Raw genomic sequence first — 23,352 nt, forward strand, 5'->3', positions numbered from 1 at the left:
TTTAACTCAATTTATTTATTTAACAGAATATTCGAATTAGTATAATAATAATAATATAAAAATAAAGTCATATAGTACAAAAAATACACAAGCTTTTGCAATTTACATTTACAATTTCATCCATTCGATTTAAATACATCACAATTATTAAAAGTAGAAAAATAGCATTGATAAATGCTAAAAAATACATATCTCATTTCTGAGATTTTAAAATTATATCCTAAGACTAAATTATATATAGTAATAATACATAATCTATGATATTTTATAAATATGAAAAAAAACGTTCCCTGGTGGTATCAAATTTAATAATGCAAAATATTATATCAGATTATGTTAATAATAGAACGAATGAGATGATTACTTAATATATCATACTTTCAGTCTTAACATCATTAAATATTTACAAAATGCATTTGGTCGACTGCTCTTATCTCCCCTTTCTTCGACTTTCCTGCAAATAGAAAAATAACCAATTAATTGTTAACGAATGATTTATTGGCTGAACATTGGCCCGTTGCAAAGATAAACATTATCTGGCCGAGTACATGGACGCTGAAATTTTCATAATTAATTGTATGTATTGTTAAAAAATGCGCGCAGATAAAATTATTAACGAAAACACCATTATCGATTTATTTGTTTGCAATGGTAAACACGGCATTTGCCGTTAAACACACATTTATTTTTCCAAACACATTTATATTTTGCGCAGGTTACGAATGACGTATAAGGAGTCAAGGGACAAGATGCATTGTTTTGAACGACTGGGCTTTCTGAAAAAATATTTATTTGTTGTGAAACGAGGCCATTGCGACATAGTGAGATATTCCAGTAAATTGAATGAACAAATGTCATATTGATTTTAAATTGTGAGATAAGTATGCTTATCTGTAAATATATTTCAAATAAGATGTCTATTTTCTATCATTGTCATTATCAAACTGAATGGAAAAGTTGAAGGATGTGAACTATTGTTTATAATAATATAAATAAATATTATTTGTTTTGTAAAAAGCATTTTAATTAAATTAAAATATTATTATAATTTTATATGTAAAATGTATAAAAATATGTTATATAATTCTCAAACTTAACTCATTTCCAGAAAGGTAAATATTTACTTATGAAGTCAAACAACTAGATGAGAAATTAATGTTTACATTATTATTAAGCTTTAAAATCAATGCTTTGTCTTAACGCAAATATTTATTTGTAAAAAAACAGGATATAAATTAAAATGGACATTATTAAAACCATAACTATTAATTTATATTTTATCTCTAAAAGGCAATTTCATGTTCATGTTTTATTTAATATTTATTTTTTATTTGGAAAATTATGAGTACTACACTAAACAATTTAGCGGACGTTGATTTATGATATTTTTTATCAGTTCTGAAGCGTAGTTGGAACTTACTTTAACAGATACAAAGGTCCGTGTCAGATATTTCTGCAACATCCCCGATATTGAATTTAACAATACGTCGTTATGTATGGCAAAGAGTTTGTAAAGAACCGTATAGACAAAAACAAACAGTTTCTTGTTTTTGTTTACGAATAATTTCTCTCATCTTTCGAATGGCTCGAGATAAAACTATATTCAACGATTTTTTTAGCACGCTTGCCTGTTTGTTTATTGTTTATAGAGCGATGGCAGTTTTAGCAAAATATGTTGTTTAAACAATTCGATATCGCGTTTATAATTAGTAGCACATAGCAACAACTGGCGCCAATGTTCTCTATTGACCCCGGCTGTTAAAATAATGCGATGCTTTTTATTAATTAATTTCATTTCATTAAGATTCATATTATTTCATTAAATTCAAGGGCTTCCCTTTTTAGAATCCACGTTAAAAGCAATAGAATCGTGCCGTTGCAGCGGAAACACTTGGTTACCTTGCGTTCATATTGAGATTTTTTATAACAATATTATGGCTTACAATAAGTGGCCGTCGCAATGGGCGCCGATACGATTGTATTGCTTTTGACGTGAATTTTTGACTTCCGAGGAGTGATAATTGTTTTTGCGCCCTCTAATTGACCAAATTTCAGTTTGAATATACTTTTAGCAATATTTTAATGGGGTTCAGAATTTAAAATATATATTAATAATATAAATATATGTAGTATTAGTTCATATAATCCGTTCAAGCAGATTTATTCTCCAAATTATTATTTTAATAATGAAAATAGATTCCTAATGACAACATATAAATCCTAACGTCGTAGTACAAAAAAAGATTCGTTTTTGTCTCCCGCTTTTAGCCGATAAGTGTCGCGAAACGAAGATACTCATTTTCCGCAAAGTGGAAATGGATCCCTCTGTTCGGATACGCAATTGTGTGTTTTACTTCGTTCTTATAAAGCTCAAGAAACACAAAAATATATCTTCTGCCGCTATATTCGTCGCAACAACTACACATGATCCACATGGCATTTTATATAAAGAAAGAGACACAGAGTGATAGAATAAACACACGCAGCATGCACATTTGTTATATTTTACTCATAAACCGATTCTCTGAAATAAATGCATTTGACCACGCAAAGATTTTTTTAAATAATAATAATACAATTTTTTAATTTCTTACATTTATCCAAAAGTTCTCCAAACATCTCTTGAGAGGCGTACGTGATGTAGAGGAATCCATCCGGACTCATGTGGTCAGCATAGGCTTGAGCCATGGTTTGACTCATGCTGAGCATGGATCTGTTATCTATGAGGAGGTATACAGCCTGAAAAATATTATATTAAATTATTTCTTGACTATGTACTTGTGTTATAAAGAAAAGTTAGTTTTGTTTTAGTACCTGGGTGGATAGTACTTTCATCCTCTGTCTAATGATGACCAGAAACTGTGACATGGTGATCTCCTGCGGCACCAGAAACTTGGTTTTATCGAGCAGAGGAAGTCCCCTCTCCTTGTAATATCTCTCTACGATGAGCTGAAGAAATATAAATAACAATTAAGAAAAAAACGCAATCGTTAAAAGCGTTCTATTTTTAAAAGCTTGATAACAAAGAAGCAAACATTAATTGTTGTCGCGATATCAACGACCAGGATGACCTGATTGCACTTTTTCCATTGTTTGGGCAGTTATGCCTCAGATTGTGAATGAATGATTTTAAAAACTCGTTTATCTTTTTATAGAATTAAAACTATAATTAAGAGTAACTAATTTTAGAAGGCGTGGAATTAATAATCAAGTATTAGTTTTTAAAAACTCTCCTAAAAATATAAATATCACTTTCTTTTTTTAATTATATGCGTTCTAAAATAAATAATAAAACTGAATAGATAACATAAACACATGTTGAAATCCAATTTAATTAATAATCTACTGTGTATGTTAAATTTAAATTAAATAAAATCAACGGATAGCTAACTTAACATATAATAAACCATAGGTGATAATATTTTATAGCAATACAATTATAATTTTAAAATTAATATAAGTTAAGAAAAATATGAACGCGCTGACTCTGACGCAATATGTTAGGTTGCCAGTTTAAAATAAAAACAAGATAATTAAGCGTATATATCCGACGATTTTTTTTTGTAACATGACATGCGTTAGCCCAATGCGTTACAGCAACGCAACAAAAATTATAATTATAATTTATAAATTGATATGTCACAATGCAGCTTATGCCAGTTTTCAATATTATTATATTTTTATAAATAAAATTATATTCTGCTACAGGAAACGAGCCCACGGCATTAGATTATTAGTTCAACACCTTACGGAAAATACATAATTATATAAGCAAATATAGATATTTCGGGTTATTGTCCGAGTGGTGTCACTTATCAGCTGTTTATTAGAAGCACAGTTTATTGAACACAGAGCACAAATATATACTTTATGCAGATATGCGGACAATAAAAACGCAGTTGTCAGTATCGGGTAGCGATGTCGAATGAGGAGTCGTAGTGACTCATAGTTGTAAAAATAGTGAGTCTCTCTGAACTCTGATTCGAGTTAGTAAGTCTGTATTTTCCGAGAGTGGGTTCGTGCCAAGTTAAGCCTTCAATATTGCTTAGCTCAGCTTCCAGTACATCTCTTAGTAAAATCGTAACTGTCAGATAATTTATGTGTGACTGTGCAATAATTACAAAGGATACGTACTACAATGTTATTCGATGCGAGGCCATGGGTATTTTTTAATCTTTTATTTTGTGGTAATTGATGATTGATGATTTTTGGTTCTCACCAAAAAAAACAAAACTGCACAAGTGTGTCCGTGCATTGTCTTGGTGGAAGAGCACGTTCGTCTTGGCCAAATGTTTGTGTATTTTCTTGATTTTTTTCACTCAACCGGTCCAATAATAACGCACAATCAATTAATCGTTCGTCCTTTAAGTAGTCAATGTGGATGATTCCGCGTGCATCTCGAAAAACACCTTGCCGGCCGATTTCACTGTCATCGCCTCTTTTAAAGCTAGATCGTTTTCAGAAACCCACTGTTTCGTCTGTTCTTTTGTCTCTGGAGTGCAGTAGTGTATCCATGTTTAATCAACAGTTATTTATCAACCCAGAAACTCGTTAGGGTTGCCACGGAAAAGCACCAAACCAGCCATTAAATTGACTACACGTTTGCATGTATTCTGCACTGTGAGTAAGCGCGGCATCATTTTGCCGATATTTTTTTTATACCCATTTTCGTGCAAAATTTAAACCACTGGGCCATGTGATATGCCTGTTGACTCAACAAGTTTGCGCACGTTGACTTTTCAATCACTTAAGACCATATCATGGATTTTGTCGATCATTTTTGGCGTAGTCACCTCAAGGGGACGTTCCGAACAATGTTCATCACTTGTGGATGTACCACCTTTAAACTCATTCACCCAATTATAAACCGTTTTAAATGCTGGTGCAGATGTGCCATGAACTTCATACAACTTGGCTTTGATTTCTTTAGGTATTTTGTCTTTCTAATAAAAGTATTTAAGCACCATACGTTTTTTCCATTATTCGAAAATAACATAGGTTGTTTGCTTCAATAGATTGTAAAAATGAAAATGGCCGAAAATTTGACAGCAGTCAATTGACATATGGTACTTTTGAGAAACAAACTTGTTTCGATACTACTAACGCCATCTCTTAGATTTTCTAAGGACTTATTGATCTACCCTTGTATATGGTTTTACCAGTAAAAATATAATTTATCTGGCAGGTGCTAGTAAAATTATATGATTTCATCTTTTTCATATGTAGTAATATATACATTTACATACTGATAATTTTTTTTACATGCGATGTATAAATGTCACAGCGAATGTGTATTTTTTAGTGAAATTATATTTTTAATAGTGAAGTTCAAATACATTTTCACCAGTAGATTTGTATTTTTACTAGCGAAAGTATAATTTAACTGATAGGCGGTAGTGAAATTATATGCTGCTTTAAAATGTCTGTGAAACTCAAGTTGATAGTTGCAAAACATCCATTTGTTGCTCAAACCCAAACCTAGCCTAATGAAAATTCTAAAATTATTTATAGTTTTTGAACTTTCATTGAGTCAAGTCCAGTCAACTTTTAACCTATTCTTTTGAAAGCTCAAAAAAACCTGATTCATTAAGTTTAACAAAATACCTTTAAGATCCTGCCAATTCATCAGACAATAATACAGTGGAATACATTGAAATGGACAGTGTATGTGTCTCGACTGATAAAGATTAATGCTATAACATTTATAAAATTGTTATTGTAACTTTTCATGATAATTTTCCGCTAATTTAAATATTTTAATTTTTTTCTTTCCCTTTGCTTTTTTTTATTAGTATTTTTAATGTATGCATCATGGGCGTACGGTAATATACATTCCCTTTCATTTGCTTGCGTGTTAAATGACGAGAGTGAGGGAGAGATAAGGGTGTGCGCTACATGCGTTCCGCACGCCCACTTCTTCTCACTCACTCTCGTCACTTAACACGCGATCGAGCGAAAGGGAATGTATCTCATCGTACGCGGCTGTATATATTCAATAATTTTAAACGTAAGCGGTAAATATGAACAATTAGTAAATAGATATATTAAAAAATAAAGTTTCATCGGAAAAAACAGCCATTGTCCAAATTAGTGTTTATTTTTTATATTTTAATGTTTATTATTTATTATTATTATGTTTTTCCTTTAATAAAGTAATTCCTTGTAATCAAAGAAGAAAATTAATTTTTACTCTCTCCTGTAAAAAATGATTTATATGCAATGGTTGTTCTTCAAATAAGCTTTTCAATTTATTCCTTGCGATTTAGCTTATAACAGATTTAATCAATAATTCGATGTAGAATGATAGATAAAGCCTTGAGAGTTGAATCCTTTTTTCATGGTTAATATAATGTCGCAATGTTACGACTCGATTATGTAAAAACAATGTTCTTAATTAGTGATTCTAAAAAAAAAAAAATTTTGTGTTGCTGAACTTTTGAATGGAAAAGCATAAAATAAAATTTATCTGAATTCACACACCAGATTTGTTATCTTTTGATTATCCATATAAATATTGATCTTAATCTTGTGTATATATTTCAATGCTTTTATATTTACATTAAACTGAAATCTGCGGTGGTAACTATGGCAATAATTTACTAAAGTAAAGATTCACTTATTTAAAACAATATATTTATATATATTGTTTAAGATAAATGAATCATGATACTATATATTAATCAGAAAAAGTTTCATATCTAAAAATGCTTATTGCAAATCAACAACACGGCGTCACTTGATAATCACTAAAAATATAAATCACTCAACTTACCGGAACTTTGGTGGGAAACTTGCTTCTGATGGTCGCCACTTCTTCTCTCCGGCTATCTACACCATATCGTTCACAATTTTATTATTAGAAGTTTATTTTTGTTTTTAGGTTATTAAACCACTGACCGAAAGTTTTGTTGTAGCACGGCTTCAGGTTGCAGTTGAGGTCGTGTCTGAGGACGTGCTTGGCGGCGGAGCACTTGAGCTCCATGGTTGTATTACGTGTCGCCGCCGCCACTGCCGCCGATGGACTACGGTACCAGTACCAAACCGCTGGACTATCTTCGGCCACTGGCCGCTTGTCACTGACTACGGTCGTCCATTAGCCATCGGTTGCACTCGATAAAGCCAAAGACACCCCCGGAGCGTTGCACCTATTCACCTACAGTAGTGCCATCTTCGTTAGCGGTGCCACTAACCTAAAAAGCCTAGTTGCTGATAATTTAAATACTACTTATTGTTACAATTCTTACCATTAATAAAACATTATAATTTAATAGTGTTTCTTGCCAGATTCGTATTAGATTTTTTTATTTAGAAAGAGAGTTGTGTTATATTCAACTATACTCGATTCAGAAATATCAGTCAGTGGAGCATCTCTAGTCAATATTCATAAGAAATATATGTATGACAATATCTAGGTTACGGTTCGGTCATTTTTCTGGACAGGATTATTCCGGACAAAAATATATTAATTAGGAATACATTTTGAAAAATATATTTAATACACTTACATTATTTATTATTGAATTTTAAAATAACAAGCAAGGTAAAAGGAAAACAAAAATAACAATTATATAAGGATATGATATATGTAATATTTATTGACTTAATTTTATTTTATTACGGTTGTAAGAATTCTATGAATATGTGTTTAATGTTTAATCTAGTTTTATACGATAATATATTTTGAAACCTGTATAAAAATTTTTTGACATTGGTTATTTTTTTATTATATAATCATTGTTATAAAAAATATTTTTTTTTATCTGAAAGTAAACCCAATTATTTTATTTTATCACTTTTTTGTAATTAGAAAATTACTTACAATGATTGTGATTACAAAATTATCATTAAATATTATATAGTTAGCTTTTTTTATTAATTGTTAATTTATTTAATCTCATCCATTCATTAATATGAGTCAAATCACTGCATGTTTCTTTGCATATGTTTGTATGTTTTAGAGTTATATATTAGCACTGAATCATCAGCATACAGTTGAATCCTTCCTGCAAGTTTACATAGAGTTAAATCATTTACGTATAGATTAAATAATAAAGATCCCAAAATATGATCCTGTGGAATTCCACACTTCAAAGCCTCATTTGTTGTCTATTATTTGAATATCTTTTTAATACATTTAGTGTTAATCCTACTGTTCCAATATGTTATAATTTCAACGAAGTCCGGATCTACATCAAGACGATCCTTCAATTCCGTGCAAACTGACACACACATTTTCCTTCTGTTCTTCAGTCAAAAGTCTGGGAACAAATTTCACACTCACTCGTCTCATTTGCAAATTATCTGTTAAAATGCTTTGCACGGACCGGTACGAGATGTTCAGTTCTTAGGTAAGCTCTCGAATAGTCAATCGCCTCTTTGAAAGAACCATTTTTGTCTGTTTTTGAGGACAAAAGACGTCTTCAACCGACTCATTTCCGCTTTTAAATCGCTTATACCATTTGTAAACAGTCTTTAGAGTCACCACATTATCCTTACACTTACACTTGACACTGACTATCTCAACGGATCAGGCTATCGGACTTATTACTTCAAATGAATGTAGCGGCAGCAGTTGCTGTTGTGAAAATTCATTCACCATACTTTTTGAGCACACCTCGTATATATTACATTAACTTTTTCTTTGCAATAAAATGTTAGTTTTTGATAAAATCATGTGTTTCTATATTTATATATAATTTATAAAGGGAGAGGGAAATTTATTTTATTATATGAAAATATTTTGGAATAGGTTGTAGAAAGAAAATGTTACAAATTATGTGTAAGGAATGTTAAGATTTTTCTCAAAAATTATCTTTTTCTTCAATGTAAGTTTAAATATTTTGCTTGAGAACTGGTGATTTCAACATCAACTTATTTTGTTCTAATCATCATTGCGAAAATTAGCCTTACAGATAATTTCTTAATAATTTATCTGTATTTAATCAGATCTGGTACAACAAACCAAGATGAGTATTTGTTTTCTCCATTAGCATCCGTCGTTCAGCAATAGCCACCAGTTGAGTGTCGTCTATCTGTTTTGATACATTACTCGTTGCTTCTTGTATATCTTGCAAAGTTTCTATATCGAAGATGTTAAATGAGATCTACCTTGCTTTACTTAATTAGTTATATAATATTGATTCGAAAGTATACTCACTTATTTGTGTTTGCAGTACTGACGTAATATCAAGGATAAAATTAAAACAACACAAGCTTCTATGTATGTATATGTATATATATTTTTGAATTCATATATAAATTTTTGTAATCACAAATTGTCCATTCACTTACGCATATCATAAACCTTATACAATTAATTATTGACATAACATTTGTAAAAATCAAATATGACACTTGACAATAACGATACATAAAAAATATACACACGCCTCCCTTCGTCTATTACAAACGTCGTGTTGTAAAAACAAATTAATAAGTGGACGAAATGGTTTCCGAATGATGAGCGTTCTCCTTAACTAACATTCTACTAATAAAAAAAACTAATATGTTACAAAAAAATCGGAAAAAACTTAAAAAAATCTATGTACGTACATGTATTTATATAATATATTGCATTCGTAATCTATTTACAATTATAAACAATTATTATGACACGTTGCTGTTACTATAAACAACAAATAAATAATCACGATTAAAGCTAACATAAATAAACTAACGATATGTCTGCCTCACAATAGCAAACTTGTGCGTTACAATAAAAATCGTTAAAAACGCTCTCCGTCATAATCATCATCATCATCATCGGACGATCGGTATTGAATAATAAAATATCATATTTTGGTGTTTATATCTTCAACGGTGACAATCTAATATAAATAACGTATTAGGCTATTAATGAAATTACTATAAGGTGGAAGAGTGACATAATCGAGATGGCAAACCACACGTGATATTTACACAAATAGTCCCATATTGTTGTTTTTTTTTGTACAGGAATACAAGAAGCGAATCTTTTTTGTGTTACGGAGAAAAAATATTATTGCAGTATATAACACTCCGTTCCAGTTTGCGGACGAATTACTACTTCATATGGGTATTTGAAATTTCAAGGGATTCTTTTGATTAAATTTAATGGCACGTATCCCTTTGCAGTTACAGTCAAATCAATATGGGACCTATCTAATTGCAGGAATTCTTCCTGAATAGCCTAATACTTGTCAAGAGTCTATAAAAGTTTACGACGGTTAATACATAATTCATAGATCATACTTCAACGCAGTCTATCCGTTCGATTAGTAGAATGTGCGATCATTTTCGCCTACGTTAACACGTTACAAACATAACTTTTGTATTCGGTACATATCCTAAACATTGTACTATAAGGCTTAATAACAATGAGTAATGCCTCGATAAACATTTTAACAAGAACATGTTGATAAATGCTTAATCATAATTTACTTCAACAAGAAAACGGCGTCTTTCTTACATTATTAATAAGAACGCCTTCGAATATCCTTATACACAAATAAGCGATTACAGGTTCAAATAGTATATATGTATATATTATATTATAATAGTAATAGATCTCCAACGTTTGAGCCAAAAATTTTCATTATTATTATGAGTGATTGTGACGAAAGGAAGTGGTCCCAAGACGTTACGTACACAACAGAAACGAACCGAAATCAACATTTTGAGGTTAGGTGTTCAAAATCAAGACTTGGAAAATAAGCTCGTCGATTCAGACGCGTATTCCCGTGTTTGATTCGGGGATTAAGAACGAGGAAATACGAAAAATTGACACGATACACACACAGAAGGGGCCCAAGCCGACGTCGCGAGGGTTTACACCTACACGCACCACTCACACACACACGAAGGCAATTAGTCAAGTCATGTTTATATACACTGGGTCAACAATGAGGTAGAAAAATTAAAAATTAGCTATTCGTATAATACTATATATCTTTTAATAGGCCTTCATAAATAGACGTCGGCGCTATGTAAATATTTTAGGGTAATATATTGCGATCGAATGTAAATCGTTAGAAAATTGCTATAGGAGACATCTACCAAATGGAAGTTGCGTTATAATTGACCATATTTAATCAATAAAATCATAAGTATTGCTATAAATAATTGACAATTTCATCAAAAGGGTCATACCGCATACATAATAAGGGTAAAGAAGTATCGTCGGTGAACCACATTTTAATTATATATTTTTTTGTGAGTTGAGAAACGAGTCGTTGAGTTTTAATGAGATTCAAATGGCAGTACAATTAAGACGAGTCAAACTCTTGCTACAGATATTATAAGGTGATCAGAAGTCCTCCTCAAAAATTTTCGAAATGAGCTTCCGTAACAATTTCTCTTTCTCAAAAAAATCTCGGAGATAGCCTTTGAGCAAAAATTGGCTCCCACATAAATTTATCCTCGTTGAACAATTTTTTTTATTAGTTGATCTAAGAATGTATCGTGGGAGATCATTATTTTCTTAAAATATTTATTTATAAGATAAGTATAGGGAAGAATTAAATATTCAGTGATAGCTGAATATTAATCTGGAGATGTCGGTGATTGGGGAAGGGCAAGATCTGCATAATGCGGTAGTTTACAGATCATATGGACTGTAAAATGCGGTAGTTTACAGATTTGGGGCGATCAAATGCGCCACGCCAAATAAGTACGAGGTGTTTATAGGGAAGGCGAGATAAGGGGTGACTCATCTATGTCAGTGATAACGGATTCGAGCCACGTTTATTACTCAACGACTCAGTTTGGTGCAAATTTCTCATAAATAGAGTGACATAACCTGACCTTACTTTATGTATAATATATAATTTTTAACAATTCATCTAAAGTTACAAAAAGCTTTTTAATTCATTTTTTAATCATGATAACCTACGTTACATTTATACCAAAATGGATAAAATGATATGTCTAATATGATTTTTTTGCTAACAATTCGTGTGATATAATGATTCGTGTATTAGCTACTCAATATAAAGTTTTATATTTTAACGTTCAAGTGAAAAAGTTGTCCCTTTGCTGGTACAACGGTAGCTCGACATCCGGCGATAGGTCTTCGGAGTCGTATTCCTGTTCGTAGTCCATCGGCAGTTTTTCTAAAGCTTTAGCTGAAAAAACACGACCTCGATTAACACACGTCTATCGATTGGATAGAAACATACGTCAAAAAGCTACTAGTTAAAACATTGATTATTCAATATAGATCAAATCAAACTAAAAAAAATGCATTTACGCTAAAACATAAAAGTGTTAATAAATAAAAAAATAATAATAAAACTCACATTCACGGTTTCAAGCTTATCACAAGAGAAAAACCAAGCATTAGTTATTTTGCTAAATGCGGTGGTGTGACGACTGACGATGGTTTTGGTGATTTGGGTGGAAAATTTAGGATTTTTGATTTGTCGCGCTCGGCGGGGGCAACGGCTGCAAATCGGCTCCGGTACCTGAGTTAAAAATCACAACATGGGCAAATGAAAGCCTGGGGTAGAGGTGCTGTTGTTTTGAGTTAGTTTGGAGTCAGTTCGAATAAGTTCGGTGATCAGTTTATTTGATAACTATATTTGTAATAGCGGAAAAAAAACATATTTAAAAACTCAGGAATTTTAATTATTATAATATTCAAAATAGCAGAAAGTAAATTACTTTGCTTCAATAAATAATAATAATAATGAGTTCCTTTTCAAATATGATTAAATTTTAATCAAAACAGTAAATTTATTATTAGCAAAAAACTTAAGCATAATATACAATTCGAACAATCAATAAAAATGAATTTACTTTTGATTGTTGTAAATTTGAAAATATTAAATATTAAATTTATCGGAATAAATTTGGTTAAATAAACAAATCAGTGAGATTATTTTTAACAGTTTTCAAAGTATTGACTAAATGCCATGCAATCGCAATATTATATATTTGTTTATCATATTTTAGTGTAAATGTATCACATATTATTCCTAGTTGAGTTTTGAGAGTATTACGATTATGATGTTATGTATATGTGTGTGTATGTTATATAATTTTGTGTCTGCGATATCGCAAAAAAATTTATTTCAATGAAATCTCTTGAAGTCTTATTATATTTAAAATAAACTGGTCGGTGCTGATTATTTGGATTAAATTGGAATTCACAATAAATTAGAGCGACAAATGTTATCACAAGTGCAAACTTTCATCAATGAACAATGAACAATCGGAGCAAATGAAGTCGGTTTATCAATAAACTACGTTTAGGGCTTACTTTATAAATGCAAAAACGTGAAAAAATTAATATCGCAAACATTAATAATAATCATCAATATTTAAATTCAATAAATATCACAAAAACTAAACTCAGAATCCGCAAATATTTTATGTGCATTGAATTGTAAATGACATTAAATTTTAAAATTATTTTTAATAAAGCAGTGGATTCTGTGTTTATAAATATTGTATCAAACTGTTCAAAATTACTAAAAAAGACCAACACGATAATAATAGGATTTTTTTGTCATGCAGTGTTTTATCATGGATTTACCAACCGGCGACAATTTTGCTTTTCTCCATCACTTGCTTCGCCAGCAGCTGGTTGAGCTGGAGCAAGTGCTCTCGTTGCCGCTTATCCTCGCTGTCTGGACTCTGGACCAACAATTGAAAGATTTCAATAAGACAGAACGTCGAAAAACTTACGGTAAGCTCATGTATTGGATACAAACTTTGTTGGGATCGCTAGATGGAGTCGTAGAGCACGTCAACATTTTCTTGATAGACTCCACTTTCTCGAGGCGCTTCTTTTGCTCTTCTGGAGACAACTCGGGTGCCTATAAAATTGATCATATTAAACCATGTGATGCCGAAAATTTTCTTGTGACATTTGCCATGCATGGACTTTAGAAATTCGGCAACCTCGCACTTGTCATTACGCATTCAACCTGTTTGTCAAAGTATTTTTTATATGTATGTTTCCATTAAATATGCTTAGTGTATAAACAATTCGCCATATTAACTAAATAAATTAATAAAAAAAATAATAATTGTCTGCATGTGAGGAATTTTCTTGCTTAATTTTGGGCTTAATTTTATTATTTTCTTATTACAACATTTACGGTACATGACATTTAAAATTCGGCAACCTCGCACTTGTCATTACACATTCAATCTGTTTGTCAGTTTTTTTTATATGTTTCGATTAAATTTGTTAGATGTGTAAACAAACTAAATAAGTATAATACCTGTTCAGGTACGTAACGCTCCGGTATGATAATCTTGTTTGGAGCTGCAAGCAATCGGTCTATAGTAGATTCTGAATAATGATCGGGCACGTGTCCAGATGGAAGTGTCGAGCGAACGACATCGGGCGGAGCTATCAACGGTGGAGGTCCATGTTTGCTTCCCGTCAAGCCTCCACGAAGCACTCTTTCCATATCAACGTCGTCGCGAGCTCTCCACCATTTCTAAAGATTAAAGTGTTATTATTAAGCAAAGGATATTTTATACAATATAACAGTATACGAAAACAACTAATCTACCTCATTATAAAACATGTCATTATCCAACGTCTTCTCAATATCTTTAGCGAGAAGATGCTGCGGAGCCGTGTAATGTCTCCTCTTCTCTTTCGGAACTTGCCGTCTGTGTTGCGATCCGTTACTGTGCTTAACAAAACCGTTCTTCTCTTCGGCCATCTCGATTATGATCTGCTTGGCAGTCTCGCTCGTAAAAACAGGCGATAGCTCCGATGTGCCTTTCGTCAAACTAGTAACGCTACTGTGTTTGGAAGTTTCAGGGCTCAAATGTCCGTTTAGCATTGAATAATTCTTATCGGCTCCGTTATCCACGTGGTTAGTTTTACTGTAAGAAGAGTGATTGGTGTATCCGTACTTGGATGAAATCTGAGCGTATTCGTTGTTATTCAAAGACGGATTAGACAGGAACTTGTTGTTGTAATTCATGCTGGTTTTTGTGTCGAACGGTATATTGACGTTTGTCAACGAAAGAGTGTTCGGTGGAGTCGTTTGAGTCTTATATTTATAATCCATAGAAGGATCGTTCACGTTCAACTTGGGCTGAGATTGATTATAGTTTTGATTAGATCTAGGCAAAGACGTGAAGCGATACGTCGTTATATTATTCTCTTCCTCCAAGAGTTGATCCAAAGTTCCCGGTTGTTGATTCGCCCAGTCGTTATTGCCTAAAGATCGTTCCCTATCACGTTGCCGGCGCTCACTTTCACGTTTCACAATACGTACTGTTTTGATCTCTTGTTTTTCCACGTTAGATAAGTTATCTAAATATTAAAACATATTGATGAGTATTGGGCATTTTACAATATATACATATATTATAATAAAAACACTCACTAAAGGGATTAGACGAATTGATCTCGTCACTCAAAGGCGACATCATATTATCTTTATTATCTGACAAATAACTGGTGTTGGGTTGAGTATCAATGTATAAAGGAGTGTATTTTTTACAGGAAGACATATTCAAAGACGGACTTCCATGTTCTATAAACGAATTGGTGTCTAGATCCGTTTCTGTCCATATTGTATTGTGGCGGTTCTTAGATCCTGATTCTGATAAAAAAAACATCATTAATTAACAATCACTGCTGATATAAATTTCAGTGCTAAACAATTTTTTACCACAGATAAAATAACTATTTTTAAAACATTTCATAAAAAATCATTGTTAATTGATAATTTATGATTGATTATGAAAAAATGATGTAATGCATCAATATTAAATTTAAAGCTCTGAAAGTCAACGTTGAGTTGTGCTGTGACCAAATATCAAGTTCTTTATACTAATACTTCAAATTCCTTAGTGAAAGCGTTACTTACAGGTGGTCATTTGTGGGCGACCATCCGATAATAAGTACATGTACTACAATGGTTTTTTTAGACGTGTATCTTAAATCTTATGTTAAAGGGTTTTATGTTATGGTAATGGATCAAGTAGTTTATCCAAGACTAGTATTTTTATTATGTTTAATGAATATCTTTTTAGTTGTGTGGTTTGAATTTCATGCATAAGGTGGCTTCCATAAAAATTCTTGGGTGTTCGGAAATGCTGATTTCTCATATTTTGTTTGGCCCTATCTTTGCTGCTCTAGATTACTAGAAGGCAATTTTTTAAATCTCCATATAACTAATAATTAAATTTAACACATTACAGCCATTTTGAAATTTGTTAATATGTGGGAGGCACTTATTCATGCCATATTCAATAAATTCAAGCTATTCAATTTATAGCACCTTTAGGTGCCCAATGAGTATTGGCGATTTTCTTGATGATTTCTATAGAAGCCATCTGCGGTGAAAGGGTTAATGATGACATTGAATCTGTCAATTTTTGCTAAAGTATCAAAAGCAACCATAGGGTTAAATTATAATTAAAAATATTTTTTGAGTATTTAGCAAAAGTGTTAAAAACGTAGAATTTTCAAAAATCGATTATTAGAAAAAACAATATATGTTTATATCTTATCTTTGTAGCAAAAATATTTTTGTCCACTGTAATTTACCTTTCATTCCATTTGAATGGAAGTCGTTCGAGTAAGATTGTCTCATCTGCATGGTGGAATTCGGTGATGCAATTCCCATGGTTTGCGATTTGTCGGTTAGATGTCTTACGGCGATACTCAGCTCCTGTCTTTGCTTTTGTAAATCTCCCACTAACTGTTGAACCCGTCTGAGTTCTAAAAAAAAATGTTTTATTACCGGAAATTAAATAAAAACACCGTACTAAGAATCAAAATAAGCACCGTCTTCCAATAGAGCAGTAGCGTCGGCTGCGGCGCGAGTGTCGATTCCATTATCACTGCTCATCCCTCCGTTTTGCATATGATACTGATTATTGGACTGCTGTTGCAATTTTTGTTTAAGGATGTTCAGCTCTTGCTCCAAGCGAGCGTTACCAGCTACAGTCTGTTCCAATTTCTATAAATAAATATTTAAATAAATGCGTTGATTTATACACAAGACCCGAAACAAAATTACGCACCTTTGAGTTTTCCGCAAGCATAGCGTGCACTCTAGATAAGTCTTGTTGTAATGCAGGTCCTCCTTGTTGCGCCTCTCTTTCTCGTCTCAATCCTCTTATCGTGTTAGACTCGTTAGCGATCCATCTCTCCATGGCGCGAAGCTCTTCGACCTTACGCTCGATATGCTCGCGCGGTAAGTTCTCGGAAGATTCGGCCCACCTTCTCTGTTCGGCAGCTTGCTCCATCAATACTTTATCCCGTATCATTTGGTTGTACTCCAATCTATCTAAAGTCGAAGGAACGGAACCACCCGGTCTGTTATACAGCGTTCCCAGCTTCACCATGTTATCGACTAGATGTACGAGCGGCTTGCTCTTCTCGTAATGCTTCTCCAATTCCATCAAGTGATGTTTGAGCTGCTCCAATCTTTGCAAGTTCTCTTGCTTCTGCTCGAAGTAATCGTTGCAGTTGATCCTGTTCTGTAATGTTAATGATAAATAAATAAATTCACAATAAATAAAATATTAGATTGGAATTAAATAGAACTAAAATAAAATAAAATAAAATAAGGACCTGCACGCTATTGATTTGCGAACAGCATTGTTCAATGGCGTTAGCTGTCGCGGTATGTTTTCTTCGTAGTTGTATTAATAACAATACTAATTCTTCATGAGTCCGTCCTAATAATTCTCCAGCGGAAAAGTTTTGAATTCCTAGTAACGGATCATAGATGCCAGGACTAGTCGGTCTAACTTGATTCTAATTTAAATAATAATAAAAAATAACAAAAAAAAATAAAATAATAAAAAAATAATAGAGAAATAATACTCACTCTTTCTTCAACATCGGATGCTCTTCGTACTCTTGGACTTACAGCTCGAATTGGTTGATTACTTTGTCGAGACGGCGATCTTATTACTGACCAGTTATCGTCAGCCGTCAAAGTTTGTGATGACTATAAAATAATTGTAATATAATGTGCTATAAACGTTGCTAATAGAAATGGGATTAGGACGATAGGATTTAATTTAGTTTCTATATGAGATAAATTCAGTAACACAGCTTTGATAGATTAAATTGTCGCTACACCAACAAAAGTAGTTCGAAGTAGAGTTTTTTCTTCATGTTGAAAAATAATGAAAAGAAATAGAATATTATTTACAAGATGTTTTACTGTGATATTCGCGGACTCGTTATCGGAATTATTGATTTTCATATAATTATAATTCCATCGATCATCACATATTAGGTTTTCCTAGATTTTCCTAATCTCGCGAATGTTTATTGTGATAAATAATTAAAATAAAATTGAGCTATTAATCATAAGAATTTTCGGCGGAAATTTAAAAAATTTATTCGAATAGGAAATATATTTTTGTATATGCACGACTTGTCAGCATAAAAGGACATCTTAGGAAATCAAATGATACCTAGCAGTTCCCAGTATTTTTGTTATGTAACCGATAAATGACCACGATGGGTCGCCCTTTATCTGGTCGTACCTGATTTTTATTTTGGTAACACATGTGGCCACCACAAATATTTTTGTTTTGTCAATATATTAAAAAAAAACATTTTATTTATTCGCTTATGATTGATTGTGATAGACTCTGATGCATTGTTAATAATTTACAATAAATTAATAAAACGAAAACGTGAGAATGTGAGATATTAATGCTTCTCTTGATTCTAATATATAAAATGACTGCTTCTCTCATAGTAGAGTTTATATTGCATTTTATACTACTCAGTCAAAAACATTGATTTGAAGAATACAATATTACTTGTGATTGGGTACAAAAGCTGGTCGTTCTATTCAATCTAATCAATTATAAAGTTACTCACTGTATTATTACTCCAAGACTCGTTATGTTCTATCCACGGTTGTACACTGTTTGATCTCACCCTAGGACTCACGGCTCTAACGGGTATGTTTATATCTCTAGAGCTCGTCCTAGACAAACTAGGATTGCTTCCGGTGAACGACTTTTTACTGGTCAAGTTATAACTTGAGCCTTTTGACATCATCTCATTGCCGATGATAGATATAGATGCTAAAAAATCAAACACACTTTACACATGATCAAAATTAAAAATTAAAAATAAATCATAAGTAAATTATATATATTTTAAAGAAAAATCCTAACTTTTATCATAGTATATTGATTTTGGTATAGATTCATATTTAAGCTGGTGCGGTACCTGATGTCGCGGAAGTACTGTGCATACCTTCGCCCTCAGCGGCCCCCCCACCCTGTGACGATACCCCTGTGCAAGTGCTTCCGTCGTTTTTCAACAGACCGCTCGACATCAAATCCCACTGTCTCAGATTCTCCCTGTCTATCTCGAACTTCTCTTTGCCTTCGCTCTTATCTTCGCATAAAAAAAACTGATTCTCCTCAAACCGATTGTTCATAGCCAACTGTTCGTAAACGCCATCGTCGCATTGATTCGGCTCCTCTGCCTCTGGATTCAAAGCTAACTGCACGTAAACATCGTTTTCATCGGTTAGATCCGTCATCTTTTGTGCACTCTTATGTTTTTTATAATACTTGCGCTTCGAAGGTGCACTCCTTTGACTCTTCACATTATCGTTAACGTACGTAACTTCCCTAGATAACTTGACAGATTTGTGTTTAGAATCGGACGGTACATTTTCAACACTAGTCAGCATCGTTTTTAAATCTACGCTCCTCCTTCCAGATAAAGTGCCTTGATTCGCTAAACAATCTAGGTGATCTAAAGATCTAGCATGACGGTGAGAGACTCTCCTCAAATTTTCACTCCACAATCTATCTTCATCCCACATCGATTCACCTTCGCAAACAGGTTTATCTGCTTTATCTCTAGCGTTTCGTTTTTTAACGCTCGCCGGCGATTTCCTTTCGAACGAATTCGATATCCTGGAAGTATTCGGAGATTCGTCTTGATTGCTCATGTTGGACGTATCGTTTTGTACCATGTTTATAGATCTATTCAACGAAGGATTCATAATGTGGATAATCTGATCCAAAGACTTCTCGTGCTCTCTATGATCTCCGAAATTCTGGTTATAATTCGTCTTATCATGACCTGAAGGATATATATTCTTAGAACTCATCTCGTGTCCCTTACGTTGCTTCAAAGCGCTCGATTCATATATATTCTTATTGTCTATGTCCGCTATCTTGTCTGCGGCACTTAAGAACTCTACAGAAACACATCTAGCAGCTGCGGCTATCAAATTTGGACCATCTTCTGGAGCGAAATTTCCATTATTAGCCGAATACGAATGAATCGGATTATGAATGTGGCTTATATCGCACTTTTTAAGTACAGGCGCCTTTCTTCTTTGATTGTTTAGCTTATTAGAGATGACGAAACTGTTTTTATTATAAGTATGCGCCGCTGAGCATATGGTGTTTAGATTATCTTGCGACGAAAGATCAGAATAGTAATACGGAGCAGATTGTTCTGCAGAATTTTCTCTTTGGTGAGATATATTCAAAGATTTATTGTACGAATCGGATACGTTCAAACCTTCCACGCTTTTAGATACGTTCATCAGTGTCACTTCAGATATGGTGACTTTCGACTCATCCGAATTGGCACTCTTATTCAAATTTTTAAGAATAGAATCATTTCCATCTTGACACGCATTCTTAGAATAATAAGAAATGGTCGGTTGTTCAAAACTGGCATGTCTAGTGTGATTCAAAGATTGATTTGATACATTTTCGGTCGTCAACGGAAGAGAACTCCGACTGGCGCTTCTAGCCGGCGTGCTGGATTCGAAACTCAACCGAAACGGAGACTCTCTAGTCGAAGCGTTACTCGGAGAATATACAGTTTGGAACGTGCTCACAGTATCTGGTTCGCTGGTGCTGTTAGACATATTTGAATTCCTGCTTCTGTTCCGTTCCCTCAATTTTTCATTTAGAATAATATTTTCATACTGAGCTTCTTCTCTAATAGCCGCTACTCTATCGTTCAAATAACCAACTGTAGCTTTGTCGAGAGGATATTCTCTTAAAATAGCATCGTCTTCGTATATCTTAGAATGATACATGCTCTGCGGCGGTGGAATTATATTACCAGATTGGAGCTCGTCTAAATATTTATCAAAATCAGAGTTTTGAGGCATTTGATTCAAATCGTTATCGAAAGCTTCTACTTCTTCAAAGCAAGATTCATCCGATAGTGGTCTTCTTTTTAACATTCTTTCGATATCTGCATCTGACGCATGAGTATGCCGTAATTCTACAAAATCCTCTCCAATATCGACGGAAGATATATCCGAAGTGGCATTCAAATTGCTCTTATCGCCGTAGAAAGAATCCATCGGAGTCGGAATGTCATATTTGCTACTAATATCCGATTCGATTGACATCCTCGAAGATCCTCTATCGGCGTTATAGCTCAACAGAGAATCACTATCTCCGCTCATTTTATAACTAGGTGGAATAGATTTTAAGCTCAGTGAAGATTTATTAGTATGAAACGGTTCGTTCTCCGGTAAGCTACTCCTGTTCCGCTTGGCTCTTTCGCCTTTAAAAATAGTATCATACATGGAAGGAGTATTGCCGTATACCATTAAAGACGTCGACTTTCGCTCTGAAAGGACGGACTCATCGTGCATTTTAATTTCTTCTATTGCGTCGATGGGCGGTAGAGTTTTAGGAATCGGCGGCGGTGATATAATTTCGCTATCGGAGCTATCCTGCTCGATTATGCCTTTAGTTTGTAGATAATACGAAGCCGGTCTGAAATTATCCGATAGACTAAATCTTGAATAAGCCGTATCCAACGAGAAGTCTTTAGAAGCTTCATCGTCTGCATCGGAATCGTCCGATTTTGTCAACACACTATTATTAAGAATATCCGGCAGTGGCGATTTAACGTCCGTCCTCATTGGCAATTTACTATCCGATGCTTGTTTACGTAAGATAGATTTAGGCACATTTTTCTTCTCTTGCACGCTATCGTCTTTGAGAACGCTCTTCTCCGGAGCGCTCAACTCCATATACACAGGCTCGGTTTTAGAAGTGGCGACGCATACAACTTCGTACGCTTGCATTTCTTCGTTCATGAATGCGCTTTCAATTCCGATACCTTGACTCATCTCCACGTAAGGGTTATCTTCGTGATGATGGAGTTCGTTCTTTTTTGTTTCATTCAAGATATTCTCAGATTCTGAAATCGTCACCTTTCTTGGCGACATTGGTAAGTAGTGGTTTTCGCAGATATCGGGATTGACCGGCGTGCTGGGCGGCGTCAGAGCTTTGGCTCGTTTGATCTCTGGCTTATCCGATTGGTTGATTTCGCAGATTTCGTAATCTCCGAACGGTTCGTTAGCATCGGTGCTTTGAAACGCTGATTTTTTGCTCTCGCCGACTTCGCTGTCTTCGTAAAGAGCCAGCACTTCGTCGAGGTCGGCGTCCGTGTATTCTAATTGATCGTCGTCTTTGGTTTCGTCGTTTGCAATTTGAGGTTCTTGCGACGTTTCGAGGTCTGAAGTCTGAGAGAGCGGCGTGTCGTCGGAGGGTCTGCTGCACGCGGGTGACGCGTCACTACTGGGGTCAAGCAAACGTGTAACGTTGGATGGCACAACAGGGGTTGTGGATTGTGGGGGGGGAGTGAGGGACCTTCCTGCCTGCTCGCGCCTCGCTGCCATGCTCGGCTCGCCCCTGACAACATCTGCCAACCGCTCTGAACGAATTGGCAGGCATACATATCATTAACACACTTCATACAACCATATTCAGAAGCATCGAATATCAAATTGTTAATGATTTTGTTAATAATCGATTAAATACGTTCAGAACATTCAGATCAGATAAAAAATACAACATCCGACTCCCATTGTTAGTACAATTAGAAACTTCCACCATCTACTAAATATACATATAAAATAACTATGATATCCGTTCACCATATTATTTAGTGGAGATTCAATTCTCACCGTTAGTTAGTAAAATAGTACCCAAGCAGGCAGGAAGGTAAACTTTTGCAAAGCTAATCAAATATACTGATAAAGTTATGTAGAACTACTTAAAAAAATGAATCGTTCAAATGATAAAATAACTAAACGAAAATAATCCAAAATAACCCATAATTGTGAACTAAATACTAATAATTATGATATTTTACTTTCGAGTATTTCCATAACTGATTATATAACTCGATTTAATTATTTTAGCGCATAGACGAAAACCTCATCTGATTAGAGCGATGAAAGAATCATTAATGAATTTTGCAGAATGCGCCTTTGAAAAATGATCTTATTAAAATAATCAGCAGTAAATCAATCATTCATTCATTTTACAACTCATGTCACTCTGATTTATTTATCACATCTCTTTCGTTACACTGTATATATTTAAAATTACATACTTATTTCAGGTATATTA

The 23,352-nt window shown here is 33.6% G+C and overlaps 2 protein-coding genes and 1 long non-coding RNA gene across 19 annotated transcripts in view; 1 reads left to right on the plus strand and 2 right to left on the minus strand.

Annotated features, from left to right (window-relative positions):
- On the minus strand, positions 1-7,116 carry LOC148237249 (microtubule-associated protein 1 light chain 3 gamma-like). Its single transcript, XM_088204661.1, has 5 exons — positions 6,898-7,116; positions 6,773-6,828; positions 2,815-2,949; positions 2,595-2,739; positions 1-454 (listed from the first exon to the last, which is right to left on the minus strand). Coding segments are annotated over exons 1-5 (423 nt in total). The 5' UTR covers positions 6,983-7,116; the 3' UTR covers positions 1-452.
- LOC148237250 (uncharacterized) overlaps positions 4,166-23,352 on the plus strand; it is a 26,623-nt gene continuing 7,436 nt past the window's right edge. Inside the window, exon 1 of the long non-coding RNA XR_015812377.1 lies at positions 4,166-5,529. This is a non-coding gene — a long non-coding RNA (uncharacterized LOC148237250). The remainder of the gene's footprint in view (positions 5,530-23,352) is intronic.
- Positions 9,215-23,352, minus strand: part of kmr (pleckstrin homology domain-containing family A member kramer) — a 42,032-nt gene continuing 27,894 nt past the window's right edge. For 5 of the 17 annotated variants that reach the window (XM_088204579.1, XM_088204566.1, XM_088204602.1 and 2 more), the window contains 13 exons: positions 19,166-22,651; positions 18,809-19,017; positions 17,796-17,918; positions 17,537-17,722; positions 16,984-17,442; positions 16,745-16,919; positions 16,505-16,678; positions 15,336-15,554; positions 14,505-15,262; positions 14,208-14,429; positions 13,690-13,796; positions 13,518-13,618; positions 9,215-12,101 (listed from right to left, as the gene is read on the minus strand). In XM_088204579.1, coding sequence (XP_088060705.1) covers positions 11,989-12,101; positions 13,518-13,618; positions 13,690-13,796; positions 14,208-14,429; positions 14,505-15,262; positions 15,336-15,554; positions 16,505-16,678; positions 16,745-16,919; positions 16,984-17,442; positions 17,537-17,722; positions 17,796-17,918; positions 18,809-19,017; positions 19,166-22,651 — 6,332 coding nt within the window. In that variant the 3' untranslated portion in view covers positions 9,215-11,988. Of the gene's footprint in view, positions 12,102-12,275; positions 12,441-13,517; positions 13,619-13,689; positions 13,797-14,207; positions 14,430-14,504; positions 15,263-15,335; positions 15,555-16,504; positions 16,679-16,744; positions 16,920-16,983; positions 17,443-17,536; positions 17,723-17,795; positions 17,919-18,808; positions 19,018-19,165; positions 22,652-23,352 lie in introns of those variants that run through there. The other 12 variants (XM_088204620.1, XM_088204612.1, XM_088204645.1 and 9 more) reach the window with 7 other exon arrangements.

The sequence above is a fragment of the Plectrocnemia conspersa genome, unplaced genomic scaffold (assembly GCF_051122295.1).
Source record: "Plectrocnemia conspersa isolate PC_06_02 unplaced genomic scaffold, ASM5112229v1 ptg000002l, whole genome shotgun sequence".
Classification (NCBI taxonomy): Eukaryota; Metazoa; Arthropoda; class Insecta; order Trichoptera; family Polycentropodidae; genus Plectrocnemia; species Plectrocnemia conspersa.

What these genes read in the sequence shown, in the direction of transcription:
- LOC148237249 (XM_088204661.1), bottom strand. Translation starts at nt 6,982, where the DNA reads ATGGAGCTCAAGTGCTCCGCCGCCAAGCACGTCCTCAGACACGACCTC. An exon ending in GTGCTACAACAAAACTTTCG is followed by an intron (nt 6,829 to 6,897) that starts GTCAGTGGTTTA and finishes GATATGGTGTAG; the next exon opens with ATAGCCGGAGAGAAGAAGTG. An exon ending in AGTTTCCCACCAAAGTTCCG is followed by an intron (nt 2,950 to 6,772) that starts GTAAGTTGAGTG and finishes ATATTTCTTCAG; the next exon opens with CTCATCGTAGAGAGATATTA.